Here is a 21,574-nt window from a genome sequence, read left to right on the forward strand (position 1 = left end):
CATTTCTACACAGTGCAAAGTTGTGAAGTCAGGTGGCTTCAAGAGAGGCAGAATTTCATCCCACTTTCTTGCCTCCACTGCTAGTTTTGAAATCCAGCTGTGTGCCTGAATAGTGCAGATGTTTTTCCATCCCTGTCACCGGGCAGGAGTTAGGCAGGATTTCACCTCTGCCTGCATTGCCTTTTCATCTGGTTTTGCCTGATGTCCTTGCAATCCTTCACAGACCAGGGAAGAGCAGCATTCTTCCATCCCATCCACAAACAAGGCTGGCCCCACTGGAGAACTTTCTGGCATTCTCCTCTTGACCTCGGGATGTACTGGAAATAGCCTGTTTATTTTCTGATGCTTAGACAGTTTGGGCTGTTTGGCAGTAATTTACCCCAGCCATTGTCATAGTTTTTTGAGAGGGACTATGTTAAATGGTATTTTAAAATCTGGATAAATTATTTGCACTGAATTACTCAGTAATTATATCTCTTGTCAGCTGAAATTTCCTTCCTTGGGAAGTTTTGGAAAGTACAGCCTGCTGTATTCCCTTGACTGAATATTTAGATCTCAAAGGCATTTTATGAGTCCTTGCACAAGTCCACTTGACTGGGTCAGATGATCAGCCTTCAGAGGTGGGCTGATGCAACAAAATCATTTGAATCTCTGCAATGTGCCATGAGAAGATAAACATTTTAGCCTATTTCTCTGATGAGAGCTACCTTCCAAGTGAATGTGGAGCTTTGCAAAATCATTTCTGTGGGTATTGACTCCTTTTGGGAGCTATGACACATCTGTTGACTGTGGTAGAATGAGTCATCCCTATGGTTAGGCACGTGTACAGGTGCTATTAGGATCAGAGCTCTAATAGCCTTGTTAGAAAGTGTAGTGGGTGGCATAATCTGAGAACTGGTCTACAGCAGTCCTGTGTGCAAGGAGCACCTTGCAGCGCTCAGTGGAGTTTTTCTATCTTAACAAATACCTGCTTTTGGTTTCCTCTCTGTTACTCCAACACATCAATGCGATATTAAATAGCTGCATCCGTGGGTGGCAGTGGTCTGATACCCAGCCGAAAACGCCAGGGCCACTTACGTGTGCTCTCATTGCCAAATTAAGCACACACCCTGTTGTGTCTTTCTGAAAACCTGCTGCATCAATAATTATGTCTCTGATCTGGCACATAGCATATGCTGAGTATGCTGGGGCAATGCTGGGGCTGTGGGTGTACATGTAAAAAATATTTACATTCCTACTGTGCATGCATCCTCTGCGTCCTGCTCCTGCTCAGAGCCCAGGATGACACCGTGTTGTCTTTATATGGAGCTGGAGCAAGCCCCATGCTCTAAAGAGACATTTAGTAAAACACAGAGGGAGCACACTGCTTCTGCAAGGCCAAGAGCTGGTCAGCATCCAGTCCACCCCAAGTTTCTGTCTGTCTCTGAGAGACACAGCTCAGGTTCCCACTTCCCTCACAAACCATCTGGCAGCAGAAACTCCAGGGAAGAGCTAAAGCAAGCAGCATTGCTGAGCAGCTGGAGGGCTGACACAGTGCAACGCTGACTGTCCTCGCCTTTATAAATGGAGGCATTTTCCTAATCCCAGCATGAAGTCTATTCTGGAAAGTCTCTGCCATTGGGGCTGAAGGTGCCAGAAGCCCCAGGGTCCATGAAAAAGACTGCAAAATGCTGGCCAGGGCGGTGATATCCTTGCTATGACCTGTCCATCCCTGAAGTGGCAGAACAAAGATTATCCTCCCAGATTAACTAGTCCACATCGAGTATCTGTGGAAAGGGACAAAAGGAAAAGTGCAGCTAAAGTGGAGCATCCCTTTAATGACAGTTTCAAACCCCAAGCCTGAGTGTTATGTGCCCCACAGTCCTTTTACCCCCCCTGGGGTCAGCTCCAGTAAGGCTTTGCTGCTGACCCTTGCAGACAGTACTCCCCAGCTCAGTCTCCCTGAGGCCCTTGGCATAATTTGGTACTGCCCACCTGAGGGTCAAGCCCTCGGGGCACTTCTGGGCGGCTGGGTTTGCTCCGTGCAGGGTGCCAGGCAGCCCCCGGCCTCCCTGTCCCGCGGCTGTTCCGTGGCTGAGTGCAGGATCTGACCTGCCAGACCTCTGCCCAGCCCGGCCGTGGCCAGCGTTCACTGGAGTGAGCGGTGAGAGCTGCCACGCTGGGCTCCCGCACGCAGCGCTGCAGCCGCTGCATTGGTGCCGCTGTGAATGTGCAGCTCCAGCCACCCCAGACCGCGTGCGGTGCGATAGGGTCCGTACCCTCCCTCTGAGCACCGCTCGCACTGGGGCACCCCCGAGCCATCCCAACTGCTCTCCCTCCAGTGATACAAAATGTCTCTCGTGTGGAGACGTGCTCTAAGGGTGCAGCCGCATCTTCTCGGGAGTGCAGGTGCACCGGCAGGACCTGTCCCTCCATTCCTGCTCATGGCCATGCACTAACAGACCTTGCCTTCCCCTCGAGGCTGTCGGCAAAGCTGCTCACACAAACCCTTCTTAAAGCGTCTCAGGCACCATCGGTTCGTTAAACTCTGCAGAAAGTGGGACCTTGCTGCTCCCCCAGCTGGGAGAGCTGGAGCGGCTGGTGCAGGCTGGAGGTGGGGCAGAGCCAGGGCTCCCCGGGCACCAGCCACCCGCGCACTCCCTGCGACAGCCCCACTTGCCAGTGCTCCCGCCCCGAGCGCTAACCCGGCCTGTGGAATGATCCAAGACTTTGAAACCTCCCGTCCTGTTTAATGTCATTTTATTTTATTGGAAAAGGGTGATGAGTGGGAGGATAGCTTTGACTGATGTTCCTAATCCCTTAGCTGGGATGCAGTGGAGAGGCGGGGAGGGACAAGAGGGGAAGAGACTAAGCAAAATAAAAGGGTCAAGGTGAAGTGGGTTGAATGGAGCCCTGGGGAGAGAGGGAGATGGGAGGTGAGTCAGAGCGGGGCAGGCATGTCCCAGTGTGGCTCCAAGGCTTTCGACTTCACTTGTCTGTGACAGTCCCCATTGCGGCAGCCCGGGCCTGGGAGTGAGTTTCTGGGTGGCTCCTCAAGCAATGTCATTGCTAATTAAATATGTTCTAAAGGTTAGATTATTGGTTGCGACGATGTCTCACCTTTGACCATGTCTGCATCAAACAAATCATAAACCAAGCAGGAAATCTTCTTGCATTTCCTTGCCCAAGGCATCCTTTTAGGAGTTGGCTAAATGCTATTTTGTGAACAGCAAATCCAGCCACCACTTGGCCATGCCGTTCTGCTGCAGTACTGTGGACTATCAGAAGTTAATAGGGCTCAGGATTTAATTTATTTCAATGAAGGTGGTGATGGAGTGGCAATCCTGGAAAACAAGAGCAAGTACCAGTTTCCTCGTTCCTGAAGTTAATGCAGCTCATGCAGCCTCTCCAGGGAAATCCCTGTTTTCCTCCTCAGCATCTTTCCATGCCTTGGCACATGAAGAAGATGAATGCCTTACCTTTTAATGAGAGAGTTCTACTTTTCTGCTAAACTCCTCTCTTTTTTAACTTTATCTTCATTTTTATCTCTTCGCTCCACTGAGAATCTGTGTATCTAATAGAAGCTTGCTTGCGTCCCATTTGTTGAACGTGGGAACTGTTTTCTTTACTTGCCCTTACTGCATCCAGGCTAGAAGGGGGGCTAGTCCTTTCAGGGCTTGCTGTGACACACAGCCATACCTGGAAAATCCTTTATCCCACCCAGTGTCTGTCGCTGGGCTGACATGGGGCTAGTGCAGGGCACCCCCCAGCCCCACAGTCACTGTGCTGTGGGGTCAGAAGTTTGGGTTGAGCAATGCCTTGCTCCTCAGCTCCCCGGGACACATGTCTGGAGGCACATACGGGGCACGTCCTGGCAGATGGCCTGTCCCCATCTCCTACCCCACAGCCCATTCCTGGGAGTGCTGCTGCCTTTGCTGCCCACCCTGGGCGGTGGCAGCTGGCAACGTCTGGCCCACAGCCTTGCTTCCTGCCTGGAGCCTGGGCTTGGTTTTCTTAGCACTTTCTGTTGGTGAAATAAGAATTATCTCTCCTTCTAGCCTCCCCCGAGCAAAGTCTGCAGTCATAAATGAGGCAAAAACCAGTCCTCTCTGGGCTGGGCTGGGCTGGGCTGGGCCCCATCTGCTCTGCAGCTACTTCTGGCTCCCTCAATAAGGATGGTGTTTCTGGTCTCTCATATTTTCATTTTCAGGCATCTCCATATCTCCTTCCAACTCCTCCTACACACATCAGGGGAACTGCCCACAAATGTGTGCAAAACTACTTAATTACTCTGTAACCGACTGGGCTGCTGGTTGCTGGTCGTGCTGGTTATTGCACTGACTGTGATGACTTCGCCCCCTCTTCCCTTTCACTCATCTGCGTCCATCACCTCCCCTCTGGCTGCGTCTTCCCCCGCACAATGTCCGGGGGCACCCAGCACTTGGTCGAACAGATCTGTGCTGCTTGGTGGCCTGGGGCAGGGGGGTCAGCCCTTGCTCTCCTGGTGCTATGTGTCCCCGGACCATGGCTGGGTGCCCTGAGCCATTGACGAATGTCCCAGGGCCATGGCTGGGTGTCCTGGGGTCATGGACGGCTTCCCTGAGGCCATGGCCGGCTACCCTCAGCCACTTCTGAGTGTCTTGGGACCGTTGTTGGGTATCCCTTGACCGGTGCTGGGTGCCCTGGGCCACTGCAATCTGTCTCAGCGCCATTGTCGGGAGCCCAGAGTAATTGCTGAACGTCCTGGGGCTAATGCTGGATATCCCAGGAGCATCAGTGGCACAGCAGGACCACGGCCGGGTGTCCTGAGGTCACTGCCCGGTACGCCGGGACCACCGGCTGTGCGCGGGGCGGCGTCTGCCGAGCAGCCGTCGGTGCGGCGGGGGCTCGCAGCCGGGCCCGCCCCGCTCGCCCGCCCCGCCCCGGCCCGCCCCGCCGCGGCACATTCATGCGGCGGCGCTGGGCGCGGGCGGCGGCTCGGAGCGGCCCCGGCGCGGCGCCTCCCGCCGGGCCTCGGCGCATGTGAGCGGCGGCGGCGGCGGAGCGGCAGCGGCAGCAGGGCGGCGGCGGCGCCGCATCGGCCATGCGGTGGCCCCGCGGCCCCCGCGGCGCCTGGCGGCTGCTGCCCCGGCGCTCGCTGCTGGCCGCGCTCTTCCTCTTCTCGCTCTCCTCCTCCTTCCTCTACTTCGTGTATGTGGCGCCGGGCATCGGTAAGCGGCGGGTCGGGGCCCGGGGCGGGGGGGAGGGGGGCACGGGCAGGGGCACGGACGCACCGTCTGCCTCTGGAAACGCTGAGTAATCCGCGCCCGGCCGGCCCAGGGGCCGCGGCATCCCCGGCGGCCGCGGCATCCCCGGCGGGGGGCGGCCCGGGCCCGGCGCCCCCGGCTGCGGCTCCGCGGTGCCCGGGGCTGGGCAGCGCGTCCTCGTCTCCCGCCGCGGCCGGAGGAGGAGGCGCTTCCCCGGGGTGTCCGGCGCCCCTCGGGGCGGGCGCGCGGGCTGCGGGTCCCCGGGGCGGCGGGAGGTGCCGGCCGCGCTCCCCGCGGCTTCCCCGCGCCGGCGGGGCCGAGCGGCGCCTGTGCCAGCGCCGAACGGGGGGCAGCGAGCCCCCTCCTGCCTGCTGCCCGCCCCGGAGTTTGTTTTGAAGTAGTGGAGTGTTGTCCAAGTGCTTGTGATCCGAACGTGCTCCCTGGCAGAAATCCTACTCTGATTGTCAAGTGGGAAGATGAGAAGTGTGTATTTTAAAAGGAGAGTGTACTCGTTCCTATGTTCCTTGTCATAGCTTCATGGAGAACTGGAGAAGCCGTGTGTCAATATGGCCAGCACCCGGTGCTGGTGGGGCTGTCTGTCCCTTGAGATACGGGAAGACTTGGTGCCCGGAAAGCATCTGTTCTCTTCATACGGTATATCTCGTTTCTGCAAGGAGCCCAGGCTCATGATTTGGCCTTCAACCAAACTTTGGCAACAATTTATTTCTATAGAAACTGCCCTTTCCAAAGAAATAGGGAGTTTCTCCTTGAAATGTCATTGGTATTGCTCATGCCATTCCTATCTTGGACATCCCAAGGAGATCTCTGTGTGCTTTCAAGGTGACTTCTGTGGGTTTTTATTTACAAATGATGTCCCGTGGCTGCTTCTGGGCTTTGGGAGCCTTTCCCAGGGCTGAGTAGGGGTTGGCTGGTGTATGAAGCTCTACTCGCGTCCTGAGCACATCCCAAGTGAGGTTGTCCATGCTGAGCCTGGCCATGGTGGCCCAGGGCTCTGCTGTCCCAATGGGCAGGTCCCCAAGCTCCTGGCCACTGTCCCACAGGCTGGCCAGGGCTGCCAAACACCATCTTGTCTCTGTTGGAGGACGGTTTCACACGAGTGGTAACAGGAGGCGCAGCTGCCGCCTGATCCCTCTGTAAGCATAGCCTGGCTCGTCCTGTTCGCATGCTGCTGTGGGGCCAGTGGCTCTTTCATCCAGTGTCTCCTGCAGCCCTATGTGGGGCAGGTGCAGGGAATGCTGTGGCTGTGGATGAGCTTCCCGGGGCCCAGGTGGAAGTGCACTTTAATAAGGAAATTTCTCTTGTAAGGATGGCTTTGTTCCTTTTTTTAGAGTATTCTGATTAATTTCATAGAGATGCTGTAGGGTATAAGTATGTTTAAGACTAGTTCTGTGCCAAGAGGCCTTTCCCTGTATGGACCTCAGATAACATGGTCACTTCTCACCCAATGTTCTTGCTATCGGTGATGCCCAAAGAGGAGGCTGGGAAGTGTTAGCGGTCCCTGTCCCCACCCGCCCATGGATGTCGGTGATGTTCTGAGTCATCTTCTCATCAGGTGACAGAAGATCTGCTTCTTTTTTCTTTTTTTTTTTTTTTTCCCTTCCTCTTTCAGCCAAAAATGTTTCATCATGAAAACCCAGCCCAGTATTCCTGGGACGGCTGGGCTAATCCTCTCGGCACTTGGAGGGAGTTTGTTTTCAGGCTGGAGTGGTGAGTAGAAGCTTGGGAGAAGAGTGAGTGAGATAGGACATGAGCAGAGTTGGGGATTTGAATGAATCGACCATGTGCGAGTGATGGAGAGATGCTGTCAGCAGAGAGTTCTGGGGCATTTGTCCTGCCTGCTGCTGCCTCAGTGCGTGCAGTGAGGCTGAGCTGCTCTCCTGTGGCCACTGAAGGGCCTGGGGAAGCCTCTGCCCTGAGACCATCCCTTGTAGGGTGTGCTGCGGAAGTGGCTGAAGAAGGACTTGCAGTTCATTGGCTAAACCATGGGCAGGGCAGTGATTAATCCATTCCTTGATTGTACCTCAATTGAAAAGAAAAAAAATCCAAATAAACGGGACCCGAAGTTGCAAGCTGGAGTCTGGAAGGGCTTTTGTCTGCCTGGTGCCACAGGTTGCTGGGAAGGGTCTGCTACAGCCAGCTCTGCTCATGGGGGTGAGCAGCTGGTGGCAGCAGGGTTGGAGCCAGCCTGCCTGCCCTGCCTGGGCAGCATCAGCCCCTCTGGGCTGGGAATGGCCCTGTGGCAGGACGGTGTCCCCATGGCAGGGTGTGCTGTCACCATGGGTGGGAGCCTGTCCCCAGGCCCCATGTTTGTGGGGGAAAATTTCATCGGCATTGCTGAGGCGTGTTGTGTTTGAGCAGTTGTGCGCCAGTGCCAGGAGAAAACTGGGACAGTTGCACTTCTGGGTGCTGTCTCAGCGCATTGGTGTGGAGCTGGCATGCTTGTCAGCTGGAAAAGCTGGATAACTGCTCCTGGTACCCTTTGGAGATGGGGAAGGGAACCCCAACCTGGGTTCTGAGTTGCCTGCCAAGTGCTGGCCTGCCACCTGATTGACCGTGGTGTTTAGCTCCTCACAGCCCAGGTAACCCCAGCAGTCTGCTCCAGACAGAAATGCAGGAAGAAATTCATGTTTACTGTCAGCAAATACCCATGCTTGGCTCCTGCAGGGAGTCTAGGGCTTTTGGGCCTTAAATTTGTGTCATGCCTGGACTTGTGTGATGCCCAAGGTAGCTCCTCATTTCTGTCCTTCACCAAGGTTTCCTCGTATGGAACTGAAATGTTCTTGTGGCCTCGCGTTTGTGCAGAGCGATCCAATGTAAACAGCCAGTGCCACCTCCTTCCCAGCGCTCGCATCCAATACCCGTCTGTCTCCCCACACACCACCCTGACGATTACATCCCTGGGCTCCCACAGTCACCTTGGAAGGTGAACTGCCAGGGACCCAGCCGATGGCACAGACACAGCAGGCTCTCCTTGTATTCTACACTGCTGCTGGCGCTCGCTGGCTCCCGGCGCTGCCGTGGCCGGGTGATTATGTGGGTCTGTCTCATCGTGGCCATTGTGTGCGGGATGAGGCGGCCGATTGTTCTGCGAGCTGGGGCTGAGGCACAGCAGGGCTGCCGGGGACGCGGTGGCCGGAGGCTCCAGGAGCTGCCCTGATGTCCACACTGCCAGGGAGGCCCTGCAGGCAGCAGGTACGTGGGGATGCTCGTGCAGGTGGGGAGGCCGCTTGTGCTCGCTGCTGTGCTTGGAGGTCGTGGGACCAGCAGGGCACAGGGCTGCAGGGCAGGCTGGGCTTTCACTGCAGGAAGTCACACTGGCCTCATCTTGGAAAAAGCAGAGCTTGGCACTGGGCAAACAGTTTCGTCCTGTTATGGAGGTCAGGGGCCACCTCGACAGGTTTTTTTTTTGCAGGGCTTGGTCTTGGCACTGAGGCTCTTGCCCTCCTGGGACAGCTGCCCTTTGTGCCTCTTGCCTTCTCCAGATAGGATGTGCAGAAATGGGCTTGCCAGAGTCACTCTGTCCATGCCCAGACCCCAGTGTTGGAGCAAGGATGACGCGGGCACAGAGTGTGCTGGCTTGGAGGTGGAGCAGCTCAAGAAGCTGTTTCTGTTTCATCCTATCCTCCGCTTCTTGGTTCATCCATGGCGCTGTGTGGTCGTCCCTGCAACCCCTGTTTTCACGTGGTGGCGGCTCATACAGTTTTCCTACAAGTGTCTCTTTGAACAGGGCCTAGGAAATTTAGGGAATTTCCTCCTGCAGCTGAAAGTAGTAATGCTTTTTCAATCTGCTTGCACTGCAAGTTGTTTCATCTTGATGCCTCTGACTGCAACAGTGGGAATTTCTCAGACCTTGGACTTGGTCCTGGTGTAGAGGGTGGCTGCTGTATGGCTGGGAGTGCTGGCAGGGGCCTTCCCGGGTGCTCAGGTAGCAGCTCTTGGCTTTTCCTTTGTCGCAATGGATGTTGGAGCCTCTTTATTTAATTTTATTTTTTTTAATTTAGATTTCCATAGGAGTCATACTTGGTTGGATCTGATGCAGGAAAATAATGTAGAGAATTTAAATTATTGGGTGAAAGATTGTTACCTTTGAGAAAGAGCTGTAATTCAGTCTGGCTTTACTTCCTCCAAGCTTATCAGGAGTTGCTCCCAACAGGTCACACGGGGCATGAGGCAGCACCACTAGCCCTGAATTACGTTTATGGCACAAGAACTTGATTTTGATAGGCAGGAGCGCTTTGAAACACTGTTCTGTCAGGCTGCATGTTGGTGACCAGCCGAGCAGTGCTGTGGGGACCAACAGCTGCCCCAGTACAACTCGTTTGTCACTTTTGGAACAATATTATATTGCCAAAGGTGGGTGATCCAGTTTGGTCATTTAATGCATCAGCCTGGCAGGTCTTAGCACAGAGGAATTCTTGGGGGGGGGGGGGGGGGCGGGGGGGGGGGGCGGAAATGGCAAAAGATTTTGCTACTGCCAGCTTGTCCCAGCTGGAGGGACTATGGGAAGTGGTTGAGTTGCCTGTGGTGGTGAGGAACAGATGAAGAGTGTTGGCCATGGCCCCGGGCAGGAGGATGGCGCTGTGGGGACATGGAGCGGGGCTGGTGAGGCCAGCTGAGGGCAGTGGAGCAGTTGTGTGAGGAAGTGAGTTGCTGCTGCTTTGCCTTCTGAGAACTGCTGGGGGAATGTGGGCAGAAGGAGCCTGGGTAGAGTCAGCTGGTGAGAGGAAGGCAGAAGGAGGATGGCAGGGCAGAGTCCTGAGCGAGGGGCAGCGCACGCTGGCCATGGTGGGGTGCTGGTGTCCAGCCTGTCCAAGCAGGACACTGGTGAGCCAAGGTGGCCTTGGCTTGGCTGGGCAGGGGCTGGGTGCAGGTGTCTTTTCGAGTTTGCTGAGAGCTTGCTGGGTGCCTGGATGCTGTCTGAGTAGGGACAGAAGGTGAAGATGCAGCTTGGAATAATGAAATGAGGTTTGTGCTGTTGTAGCCTTGGCTTTCATCTCCAGGTCTTCCCTGGGCAGCACGAGGGAGTGTGGTATCTTACTGTGGAACACGGCAGCACTGCCCTCCTTCACTCTCCTCTGCCCGAAAGATCTGCCAACCAGCATTTCACAATCTAAGGCAGGAGCAGCCCAGTCCCACAGTGTATCCCACAGAGGATATTGGAGTCATTGGATCTGACAGTGATTGGGGGTAGTAAGAAATCCTCAAGTCCCCCTTGATACAAGAACTTGAGCTCAGGATCACCTGCACTACAAGCAGAAGGAGACTGGTGGCAGCTGTGGGAAATTGTTCCTTTGGCAGCACCATGTTCTTCCAGCAAAGAGGCTCCTACAAGGCAGGTCTGGGCTGGGGAAGAGCCCTATTCCACCCAGCTGCTCCTGTGCCAGTGCATCCAAGATGCTGGTGGTGCAGAGCATTGGTTGGAGACCACCTCTTGCTCAAGGCTAACAAATTACAAGGTTTCTTTGAGGGCAGATGAATTACTGGGTTTTCTTTGCCTGTAAGCACCTGTGCTGTTTGTCAGGCACGTCTGGTTTGCTTTATTTTGCTGGTGGCTCGATGGGTGTTGCAACTGCAGAGTACGTGAAGAGTTCATGTTTCATCCATGCGTCTCTGGAAGCCTGGCTTGTGGAAGCTGACTGGCAGACACAAAAGCTTCCAGGTACTGGTTCATTCCTGCAAATCGAGTGCTTCAAAACTTCAATAATCTGTGGCAGAGTAGACCTTAAAGCACCCATGCTGTCAACCCATGGTCTTCATGTGTTTGGGAGGCCATGGAAGGCCAGGGCTTCAGCAGGCGCTCGGCCACTTCAGGTGGCTGCTGACTCTGTTGGAGATCAGGGCTCTGACACTGCTGCTTTATTTCCTGAGCTGATCCTCTGCCTCCCTTCCAGGTGGACTCATTAATTGCATTAGCTCAGGCAGCATCTGCTCTGCAGGGTACGATGAACCCCCCTGGGGACCACTGCAGAGAATGGAGATGAGCAGTGTGGGGAGCTGTATGTTTGCACTTGATCCCATTTGAATGCTGTTACAATTGGTGAATTTTAATATCCAAGCACATGGAGTCTTTAAATACTTAACCTTAACTGAAATTCCTGGGGAAGCTCACAAGGGTGGCAGCAGGGGTGGTGGCATGGCTGATGCGCCGTTGGCTCTGCGGAGCCCTCTGCTCTCCCTGTGGCAGCGCTGAGGGGTGAGGGGTCTGGGAGAGAAGCTGATATGCAGCTGTACAGGGCAAGAAAAGCCTTCCCTGAACAGCTTTATTTTTAAATCATTGTCACAATACAAAGTGTGTATTTACTTTGACAAAACCTTTGCTGGGTTATTTTAGTAAAGTTTATTTCCATGCAGGGTTTTTCTTCTCCATTGCATTCAGGCAGTTCTGGCTGTGGTTTTGGCTGGCAGCATTTTGAACACGGATGCTTTAGGGTGGTTAATGTGTGTTTGAAGCTTTTCTAGCACTAGTCTAAATACCATGGGGATTAGTCCTGTTTGGAGAGATGAAGGAGAAAATGTATAGTGGACTGTGCTGTTGAAATGCAAGATAACCCCAAATCAGAAATTTTTGAGAGATGTTGGTGGGTGCGGTTTTGGGGGGAATGTGAAATAGATAACACTGAAACCACCAGGGCTTTCAGCATTACCCTGGAGCTGCTCTTATTTTGAAAGGAAAGGTGGATTGGAAAGCTGAGGGTGATGTCAGTGCCCAGCAGGAGAAGAGCCCTCGGCCGTCCTTATCTGCTGCTTGGAAGGGTCCCGGGGGGACAGCGGACTGCAGGGCTCATCCCAGTAGGAAGTGTCCTCGATGGTGCAGCTGTGGTGTGACGTATGATGGGCAGGGCCATGGGGTCCTTTTTTCATTATAAAAGGAATTTTCTGGGGCTTGCTGGTCTTGCTAAAGTGAAGGAAGGATCTAGGGGGAGGTGGGTTTTGGGGATCCGCTGTGCTCTGTAGTGACTGTGGGTGTTTTTGATAAAGCCACAAGCTTCACTGCACCTTATTTGATACTTTGCTTTCTCAAAGCGTGTAAATGTTACTGCAGGAGTGCGAGAAGCTCAGTTTGAGCTCCTGCCTCCCTCCTGGCTACGCGGGGGAGGTGACGGGTCAGCGCTTGCTTGCTGGGCCTTTGGCGTGTGGTGACATGGTGTGTGACTTCCTAAAGGTCATTTTCCTAGGTTTTTGTTTGAGGTGCAAAACCAACGGGTTCTGCCCTTTGTAAGCCTGCAGTTGTATGTGGCATCCCTGGGCTGGCACAAACCTCTCCAGAGCCCTTGCCCTGAGTGGGGCTTTTATCCTGGGAGCCCTCTGAAGATGCTGTTAGGGTGCTGGCCAGCCCCCCTTGCAGCACAGGGGACCCAAGCTGGGGTGTCCATATGTGTCCCTCAGCCCTTGTTGCAGGGAAGAGGCTGCTTCCAGGGGATGTGGGTTCAAATAGGACCATGTTCTTTTTCCTGTGGGTTGTGCCTCCGTCTCCCTGCTCGGTGGGAGCTTGTGCTGTTTCCTGCTCTGATGAGCAGGTGCGTGCCCATGTGATGGTTGGGCTGCGTGTGAGACAGCTCCTGTGAAACTGTTCCCTCCCTGTGCCTTTTTAATCTGAAAGGTAAAGGTTGAGAACTATTTCTGTATGGAGGATGCCACTGCACACGTGATGGAAGAAAACAAATACAGGCAAAGCACCTACTGCACTGCTGTGGGTTGGGCTGTGGTAGAAGCAGTTCAACCAGTGTTTGTGTGTGTCTGGAGAATTTTATGGCAAAATAATTGATTGTTTTTGTTGAATGCTATTGCCATACAAATAATCAAAGGAGCCTCTTGAAACCTGGTGCTGTGTTAGCTGCCTCCCTTGCTTTGGAGAGACTGGGGACCAAAGTGTGCTGAGACTTTACCTGTGCTCACACACTGCCTAGAGGCTCCTGAGTGGGGCTTGGGGGGTTCCTTCACTGACAGGACGGGCTGGTGAGGGCCATGGGATGCCTGTGACACAAGAGTGCGTACTCTTGATTGATGGTGTCTCCCCACAGCAGCAGGTTGGGAGGAAGGATTTTGGGTGGAAAGTGGAGAAGATGGCTGCGTGAATGCTAATGTTTATAAATTGCCTCTAAAAAAACCTGTACAAAGCAGTTGGAGTAGAAGAGGAAAGCAAACACTGCAGTGCACCAGGTAGTCAAGTGCAAACAGATATTTTTTCCCTTGCTACCTGGCAGGAAAAGGAAGGCATTTCAGTGCCTGCCTCTGTGCCCTCTGCGTCAGCGGGGCTGGCAGAGGCTGCGGGCTGTGGCTCGGAGCCGTGGGCGCCTTCTGACACGGCTGCTCCGGCTGAGCCGCCCGGCAGCGGGGCCCGGCAGGGCTGGGATGCACAGGGGGGAGCTGCAGGGAGCCAGCAGGCGATGCACAGAGCACAGGTAAATAAAAATAAAAATAAACCTGCTGGAACGGCCGCGGGCCACAGCAGGAAAGCCCAGAGCTGCTGTAGCTGGAAACGAGTACGGGCGAGCCCAGGGCTCGTGGTGGTTTCTGCACAGGGCTGCAGCAGCCTGAGCTGAGGGAGAACACTTTGGATATTGTGCTCCTGTCAGCAAATGCGGGGTTCCCTTGGAGTTGGGGACCCTGGAGGGGCACAGGGTGGCCCCCACTCCCACAGGAGTGTGAAATGCTTCCACACATGCAGCTCACTTTTATTCTGCAGTCATTTTTTTTCCCCCTCAGTGTTTTTCCAACTCATGTCTTGCTGCCAGAGTCCATATTAATAATGCATGACTTTTTTTTATGGTGCTTCCTTCCCGGCGTCCCTTTCAGCTGCTGAGTCAGAGAAGATTGTTATAGCAGCAACCTCTGAAGCGCTGAAATGCCCCTGCAGTGCTCAACTGCTGTCATTTATCATCCCAGCTCCTCTGCGGGCAGCCTGTTCCTTGCCCGTCTTGGGGGGAGGATCCCCATGCCAAAAACCTGATTCCTGTTACACCAGCTGGTGACTGGCGAGCTGCGCTCTGCTCAGCCTTCCTGGCTAGTGTTTGGTGAAAGCAGATATTGCCTCTGTTGGCTGGTTTGGGTTTTTTTTTGTTTGAAATCCTGTGAAGGTTTTTCTGATCTGCCTGAAACTGTATTTTGGGATTGTGCCTAAGACTTTTTTTTTTCCCCCTCCTTACTAATTTTTAAATAAACTTTTTCCCTCCTCCCTGCACTCCCCTCAAGATCTTTACCTGGGCTTTTTAGGGTGATTGGGATGATAGAAGCCATATAATGTGTTAATGGGGTTAAATTAACTTCAAATCCTCCCAGTAGCTGTTGAAACGTGCCTGGCTGCTGCAGGAAGTATTGGAGTTGCTAATGCAGCATGGAACAGAGATCTGCAGGGCTCCTGCCTGCAGGTTGGGATCAGTCCCCAGTGGGTCATCTCCGTGCAGAGCCAGTCCCCACCTGCTGGGTCCAAAACCTGGAGGGGAAATAGGGAGCAGTAGCACTCTTCAGGGAATTTGTCTTCTCATGACTTAAATAATACCTCCACTGTAATCTCAGGAGCAGATCCTCTCCTCTCTTCTATCCCAGCTGACTTTAGGTAGGAGTGGCTGCTGGGGCACTTGCTGGTAGGGCGTGGGGACACACAGCCTCAGTGCTGGGAAACAGCATCCTCATAGTCTTCCCCTGCTCGATGCCTTGCCTCGGCGGGCTTTGAAAGACTCACCTGTAAATATTATCCCAGAGCCAAGCAGGAGAGGAACGGGGCTCACCTGGGGAAGGAGAGTTTCCTTTTCCAGACTTCCCAAGCTGCCTTGTTCCTCGTGTCCCGCTGTTGGGGATGGCACAAGCATGTGTGCACCCACACTGGTGTTTGCTCTGGGGAGCGCAGAGGAGTGGAGAGGGGCCTGAGAGCAGGAGGGAGGTGGTACTGCTCTTCCCTGCTTCCTCAGCTGGAGGAGCTGGCCAGAGCAGCCAGATGTGTGTGTGTGTGGGGCTGATGTCCTGGCTGCATCTCGTCCTGGCTGCACACCTGCATCTCACCCGGGCCAGGCTCCTGTCTGGCAGGGGAATAGTTGCCCTTGTGGCATGCTTCCCCCTCAGCACCATCCTGTTCTGCGGGGGCTCTACAGTGCTGGGCTACCAATTCATTCTTCCCGAGGAAGGGAAAACTGCTGTGGTGTGAAATTCCCCCAAAGCTGCAGTGCACCCTCCTTCCATGCTGCAGCCTGGCTCCCTTGCTCAGAGTCAGTGATTTCTCTTTTCTTGGATTTTTTTTTAAGGATTTTGCTGGCTGTTGGGAGCCCAGTGCCCTGGGGGCACCCTCCCTGTACCTGCCAGGTAGGAGGGGGCAAGCACCTTCTGTGGGTGCTTTTTGCATCCTACAGGGGAAGCTTTGCAGAAGGATCCCGTGAACTTCTGCATCTTGAGTCCACAGGGCCTTGCTAGAGTGGCCTTGCTGTGGTCACCGGCTGCCCCAGTGCTGCTGCCTGCCCAGGACATGCCCCAAGGGACAGACACCTTCCCACTGCCACAGCCCCGCTTGCCCTGCGGTGACACACAATGCCAGCCACAACTGGTGAGACGAGCAACTTGCTTCTCGGCTAACAAGATTTAGGTGGATTATGCTATGTATTTAATCAAGGGCTAAGCTGATTGCCTTATTTGGAATGGATCAAAGCCCTTGGAAATGCCAGCCTGGAGACCAGCTATTGAGTGGGAATATTCCTCAGCCGTGTGCCTGTGTGGCAAGCCTTGCTTTCGAAGAAGCCGGAGGTTCAGCAGACAGGTTTGACAGCAGCAGTGTCCAAATGCAAAACCAGACTGGAGAAGTCTGAGGCGATGGGGAGGTAGGAGTGTGAGAATGTTGCTAGTCATTGACCATTGTGGAGGATTTTGGGGAAAAGGCTTCCTCTTCTAGCTTTCAGCTTGAAACCATGTCTCCAGATACATAAAGCTTCATGCTGACAGCTAAGTGAGATGCTCTGGGATTTGGCAGTCAGGCTTCCACCTTCTAGAAAAGGAGCTGTGACTCTTGTGAGCTTGTGTGGCTCTGCAGCAGAGACCAGACTCTCTATTGCTCACACAGGGAGCCCCACATGTCCCTGCAGTGGCTGTCAGCAGCGTCAGAGCTCACAAGGGTGTCTTCTGCCCTTGTCCTGGTCCCCACTGCAGCGTTGCTCTGGGGCCTGCGGGACTTTGGCAGCAGAGGAGGTGGTGCTGGTTGCAGAGGAACAAAGCAGAGGGTGCTCCTTGCTGCTGCCAGCCCAGAGGCGCTCGCTCCTTGCTGTGGCCGTGGCTGTGCAGAGGGAGCCAACAGTTCAGAACTGTCCCTATAGGCAGGTATTGAGGCAAGTTTAAAATTAGTTTCCAGTTAAGAGCTGTTGTGCTTGTCAGGGTCTGCCTGGAGTGGCAGGGCAAGCGCATTGTCCAAGGTGTGTGGTGTCTCTCTCTTGTAGGGTTGGGGTTTTTGCCACAAGAGGTGTGTTGGTGCACTGGGGTGCCCTGTCTCCATGTCTGTGAGCGTGCTCTTCACCTCTTCACCTGCGTGTGGTGACATGGTCCAGTTGAGCAAGCTGTTGAAAATACACTGGTTATTCAAATCACTTTTTCTTTTCCTAAAAGGAGAAGTTTATTTCAGGAACCAATTTCTGTCTTGCTGCCGTTTGATGCAAGGAGGGTAAACATAGGCCACAGCTCTCCCGCTCTGTGCATGTGACTGTGGGCACTGCCTGTAGAACTGAAAATACCCCAACCAGAAGGCTTGGCTGGAGGAGATGGGTACGGGCAGCTTCTGCTTTGAGGTGAATCAGACTGTTCTCAGGCAGCAGCAGGTGCTCCCCACAGCCTCACTGCTCCTTCCCTTTGCATAAAGCAGACCTGGGACTTTGCAAACATCTCTTCCCCTCTGCCTCTCAGACCTCCTTGTTGTTGCCTCATTGCCTGCTGCAGCAGGAATAACCCTGGAGCAAATGCAGGCTATGCTCTGTCACATCCTGCCTGTGCTGTGGGCCCCTTCTGGCTGCCCCATCTCTCCTGGATGTGGCCTGAGCCTGGTGTGGGGTTGGCAGAGCATCTTGTGTGACAGCCAGGTGTAAAATGTTCCATGTTTAATTTATTGCTAATCAAACCTGCAAATTAGGTGCTGCCTCAGTTCTCCTCCTGCCCAGACCCATTATGCATCTTCCTGCTCTAGCTCGTATGTGGAGTTATAGGCAAGGATTGGTCAAGCATCCCTTTGTGTTTCAGAGGCCTGGGCAGGTTTGTCAGTGTGCAATCACCCCATCAGCCTGACTTTCTGGTGTCTTGGGCTGTACCAAATCGTCTGACAGTTTTTAGGCCGCAGCAGCAGGGTCTCTGCTGGTACCTGGCCCTGTGAGGCAGCTCCAGGGTTGGTTGTTCTGTGCATCGGGTTGGGAAGGGCCGTAGGGCAAGAGCAGATGGAGGGAGCTGTGGCAGGAAGGGGGGCGGGGGCTGCCCAGCTTCAGGGTGTTCTAGGTTAACCCTGCTTTCACCTAATCAAAAAAGAAAAAACTGTCAACAGGGTAATTGTCTGGTTTGCTGCTGCGCTGCAGGGCTGGTGGCAGAGTAGGGCTCACGGCCGGTGCTGACACTGACCCTTTTCCCCACACTGCCCTCCCCCAGCTGCCTCCCCTTTGCACGTGGGGTGTCCACCCCTGGCAGGGGAGGGGTCACAAATCCCCAAACATCACGGGATGCTGCCAGAGAGGGACACAGCATTTATGGGGCTGCCAAGGGCTCGGCCACATGGGGGAAGGGGGGAGTGGGGTAAGATGGCCTCTGGCTGTAATACCTTGGGGAAGCAAACACAACCTGCGCAAATTGGGTAACTTGAGTACATAAATTGGTGCAATCTAAAATCTCATTATCTGGTGTGGAGGGAATGGCTGGTGCCTTGGCAGGGAGGAGGAGGAGGGTGGACTTGTGCCATGCCCAGTGAGTTGGAGGTGCTGATGTGGGCAGGATCTGTGGGACACCAGCCCCAAGCAGCTCCTTCCTGAGGCCCCTTGGGGCTGCCCTGGCCCAGAGGAGTCCTGCCCTCACTGCCTGCTCAGCTCTTCTGGCTGTTCCGCCTGGGAGCACGCGCCTCCCGTTCCCAATGACTTTAGCTTTTCCGAGGTAGCCGTATATCTGACTCATGTTCGCAGAGCTCGACGTCTCGCTGCAGACAGGCTGGAATTGATTAGTTTATTATTTTTTCCCCCTCTGCCCTGTTGCACATATCGATGAGCAAGTGGTCAGATCCCTCGGCAGACACTCGCTCTCTTAAGGAAACTTCAGGTGCTGCTGTGTGTCAGGAACTTAAAGGTGTTGCAGTGGGGGAGAGGGAAGGGGGAGAAGGGTGTTTGCTGTTCCCTGGTGTGCCCCTGTGTGTGCTCATCCCTCCCCAAGCAATTGCAGAGCCAGATGAGTGCTGGTGGCCCGGGGCAGGAGGAGGCAGCGATGGCTGCTCCTGCCCACAGAGGGACAGGCAGGATACTTTGTGCCCAGAACCCCATCTCCACAGCCTGATCACAGACAGCCTCTGCTGAACTTGCCTCAGGTTCTTCCCTGTTTGTATAAACCCAACAGAGCCTGGTGGGGTGGGAGTCAGGGGCCATGAGCTTCCCGTCCCTCTCAGGCGGTGATGTCCTGTGAACCCTGGTTGCAGCTTGGGGCTGTGGAAGTGCTGATCCCTTGCTGAGCTCGCTGGCTCAATAGCCTTGTGGCTGCTTATCTGGGATTAATGTGTAACTTAATGGCAGTGCTTAGGCACAGCTCTGAGTGTGGTGCTGTGGTACAGGGTGGTGCGAATCTGCTCTCTGAAGCCAGGGCATTTTGTTCCCCCTTCCCATGATAAGGTTTAGGGTTTTCCCGTGCCTGGCGCCAGCATGGCGACACTGTTGGTAAATGTTGGCCACGTCTGGGAAGGAGGGTCAAGTCAGCAGAGGCAGGACAGAAGGGCAGTGCTGGGGGCAAGCCACGAGCACAGCCCTGTCCCTGCACAGAGTCTGCATGTGCCAAGCCCCGGGGTCTGGTCCTGAAGGGCACAGATGGCACAAGTCTGTGGGGTGATGGAAGGAAGGTTTTTTCTTTTTCCCTGTTCATGGCATCCCAAACAGACTCATGCCATTGCTTTTCTGCTGGCACGTTGGTAGGCATCACACAGGCTGGGATTTGATGGACAGTCTCTTAAGTGTTAAATAAGTTCATAGATAGAGGGATGATTTTTTTTTTTCCAGTGAAGTCATTCCTTATACTGATAACACTGATAATCAGTTAATTTATTTACAGCAGCTGTATTATCAGTTTGCTTGTCAGGCAGAAGAAAATCATATAAAAATGTTATGTGTTCCAAGGTTGCATAGCTCACAACAAAGCTAATAAATGTCTTAGGATGTCATAGTTCTTACAAAATCCCTTAGGTAATGGTCTGGGTGTTGGAAGTTCAAAGTTGCACCCTCTCTCTGATAGCTTTTTTGCTTCTAATAAAACACAGCAGCTGGAGAGGCCATTCAGAGTGTTGCCTTTAATTATTGCGGACAAGAACAACTCTGTAATCTGACTGTGGAGGCCAAGCTGCTGTGGGTCTTAAATGGCACTGCATGGTGAGAGTACCCTTGGCAGGGAGCTCTGAGCTGCTGCCTTTGAAAATCTCGGACAACAATCATCCCACGTGATCGAGAATTCCAGCTTCGAGAAATTTTTAGGAGTTGACAGGGCTGGCAAACCAGGCAGATGCGTAGTGTGGAGGTGGGGCTGGGGCTGTGCTCCTTCTCTGGCTGCTGGGATGGCCGCTTTCCCAGGACCTGGCAATGTACAGAAAAGAAACCACAACAGGGACGGTCTTGGGGCATTGCTACAGAGGGCTCTCTCCTTGGTCTCCATGGTGCAAATCATGCTTGCAGCAAAGCAGCCTTTGTACTGTCAGGGCTGAGGCAGCTCAGGATGCTTTATTCCCACTAGCAAGTACTGGTCATGACATTGCAGAGTGGAGCCTCTTTTAGCCCCAGCGAGAGTGGAAGCAGCAGGTTCAGGTCAGACGAGAGGCTGCAGCTCGTGGAGGTGGCCGTGTCCTGCCGAGCAGGGCAGTCCTGGCACTGCCTGGGTGTGCCCAGGGTGAGCCCGGGCGGAGCATCGCACTCTGCCCCTGCCCTGCCCCTCCCTGGTGGCTGCTGGGGTGTCCCCACCGCTGGTTCCTGCCCTGCTGAGGTCGGGGGCAGGGACAGGCACGGCACACGCCAGCCCTCCCCGGGGGTGAGAATCCCTGCCTTGCGTTCCGCCGTTCATTCTGTGGCAAGGAGCGGGTCCCACGGGACGCGTGCATCGTGGGCGAGCTAGGCTGGGAGCAGGACATTCCCCGTGCTATTTTTTTGTTGGAGACGAGATGTAAATAGGACATGCTGGACCATGCTTCAGCCATAAATGGCAGTGGAAGATGTGCCGCGGGTCTCGCTGGATGGAGCGAGGAGCGGCGCTGTCCTGGATGCTGCAAGCACAGCTCGTGCCCTGCGTGCCAGCTGGCCGGGAGGGCTCCTCACGCCTCAGCACCGGGATGGTCCAGCCTGGTGTGAGAGGCAAACCACTGACCTGGAACAGCCTCTCGGACCCCCCCTTGGAGCAGCTCCCTTGCAGCAGACATGAGGCTGTACATGTGATAACCCTTTTTGTTCAGCCATGCTGAACTTGTAAAACATGCTTGAAAAATCAGGTCTTTGGTTTTTTTGGGGGGAATAGCCTAAACAACAGAACTTTTTCTCTTTTTCGCCATCAAATCAGGGTGTTACAGACAGTGCAGTTTGCAGTGTGTGAACTGAGCCAATAAATCCATTACTCTTAAGTTGTTTTTTGACAATTTCATACTGTCCAATGGGTATAATCTCCTAATTTGGAAGACTAACAAATCAATGATTTCAATATCTATTTAGCTGGTATGTGATGTATATGGAAATTTTAAATTCAAATCCCGCCTGTCTCCTGTTCTCTGCTGTGGTCTGACTGTATTCTAGATTGCTTCACCTGGTGAAGGACAGCACTGCTGAAACTCCCTATTGACTGCATTTCCTAGGCAGCACCACTCCATGTGTCCCCATTTTCCTGCATGTCCTATGACTGCCTGTTGGAGTAGGAGGCCCAGGTTGGTGGCAGGGCCTGCCTGCAGTGGAGGATTTCCTTTGTCTCCTGCAGCTGTGCCAGTTCCCATTGCCTGGGGGATGAGGAGTTGTCCCAAGCAGCCCATGTCCTAACCTGCCCTCCTGCTTCAAGGACAGCGCTGGGGACGATCTGCCTGTTTTTCCTCTCCCTTGCTTGCCCAAGCGTTCATTTAATTTTTATTTATTATTTTTCTTAACAAAAGCTCTCCCTCTGTTTGT

General features: G+C 54.1%; 1 protein-coding gene across 1 annotated transcript in view; it reads left to right on the forward strand.

The window, feature by feature from the left end:
* Positions 1–6,856: 6,856 nt before the first annotated feature.
* Positions 6,857–21,574, forward strand: part of B4GALT5 (beta-1,4-galactosyltransferase 5) — a 32,772-nt gene continuing 18,054 nt past the window's right edge. Inside the window, exon 1 of the mRNA XM_032127039.1 lies at positions 6,857–6,953. Coding sequence (XP_031982930.1) covers positions 6,872–6,953 — 82 coding nt within the window. The 5' untranslated portion in view covers positions 6,857–6,871. The remainder of the gene's footprint in view (positions 6,954–21,574) is intronic.

This window comes from Corvus moneduloides, chromosome 17 (assembly GCF_009650955.1).
Source record: "Corvus moneduloides isolate bCorMon1 chromosome 17, bCorMon1.pri, whole genome shotgun sequence".
NCBI lineage: Eukaryota > Metazoa > Chordata > Aves > Passeriformes > Corvidae > Corvus > Corvus moneduloides.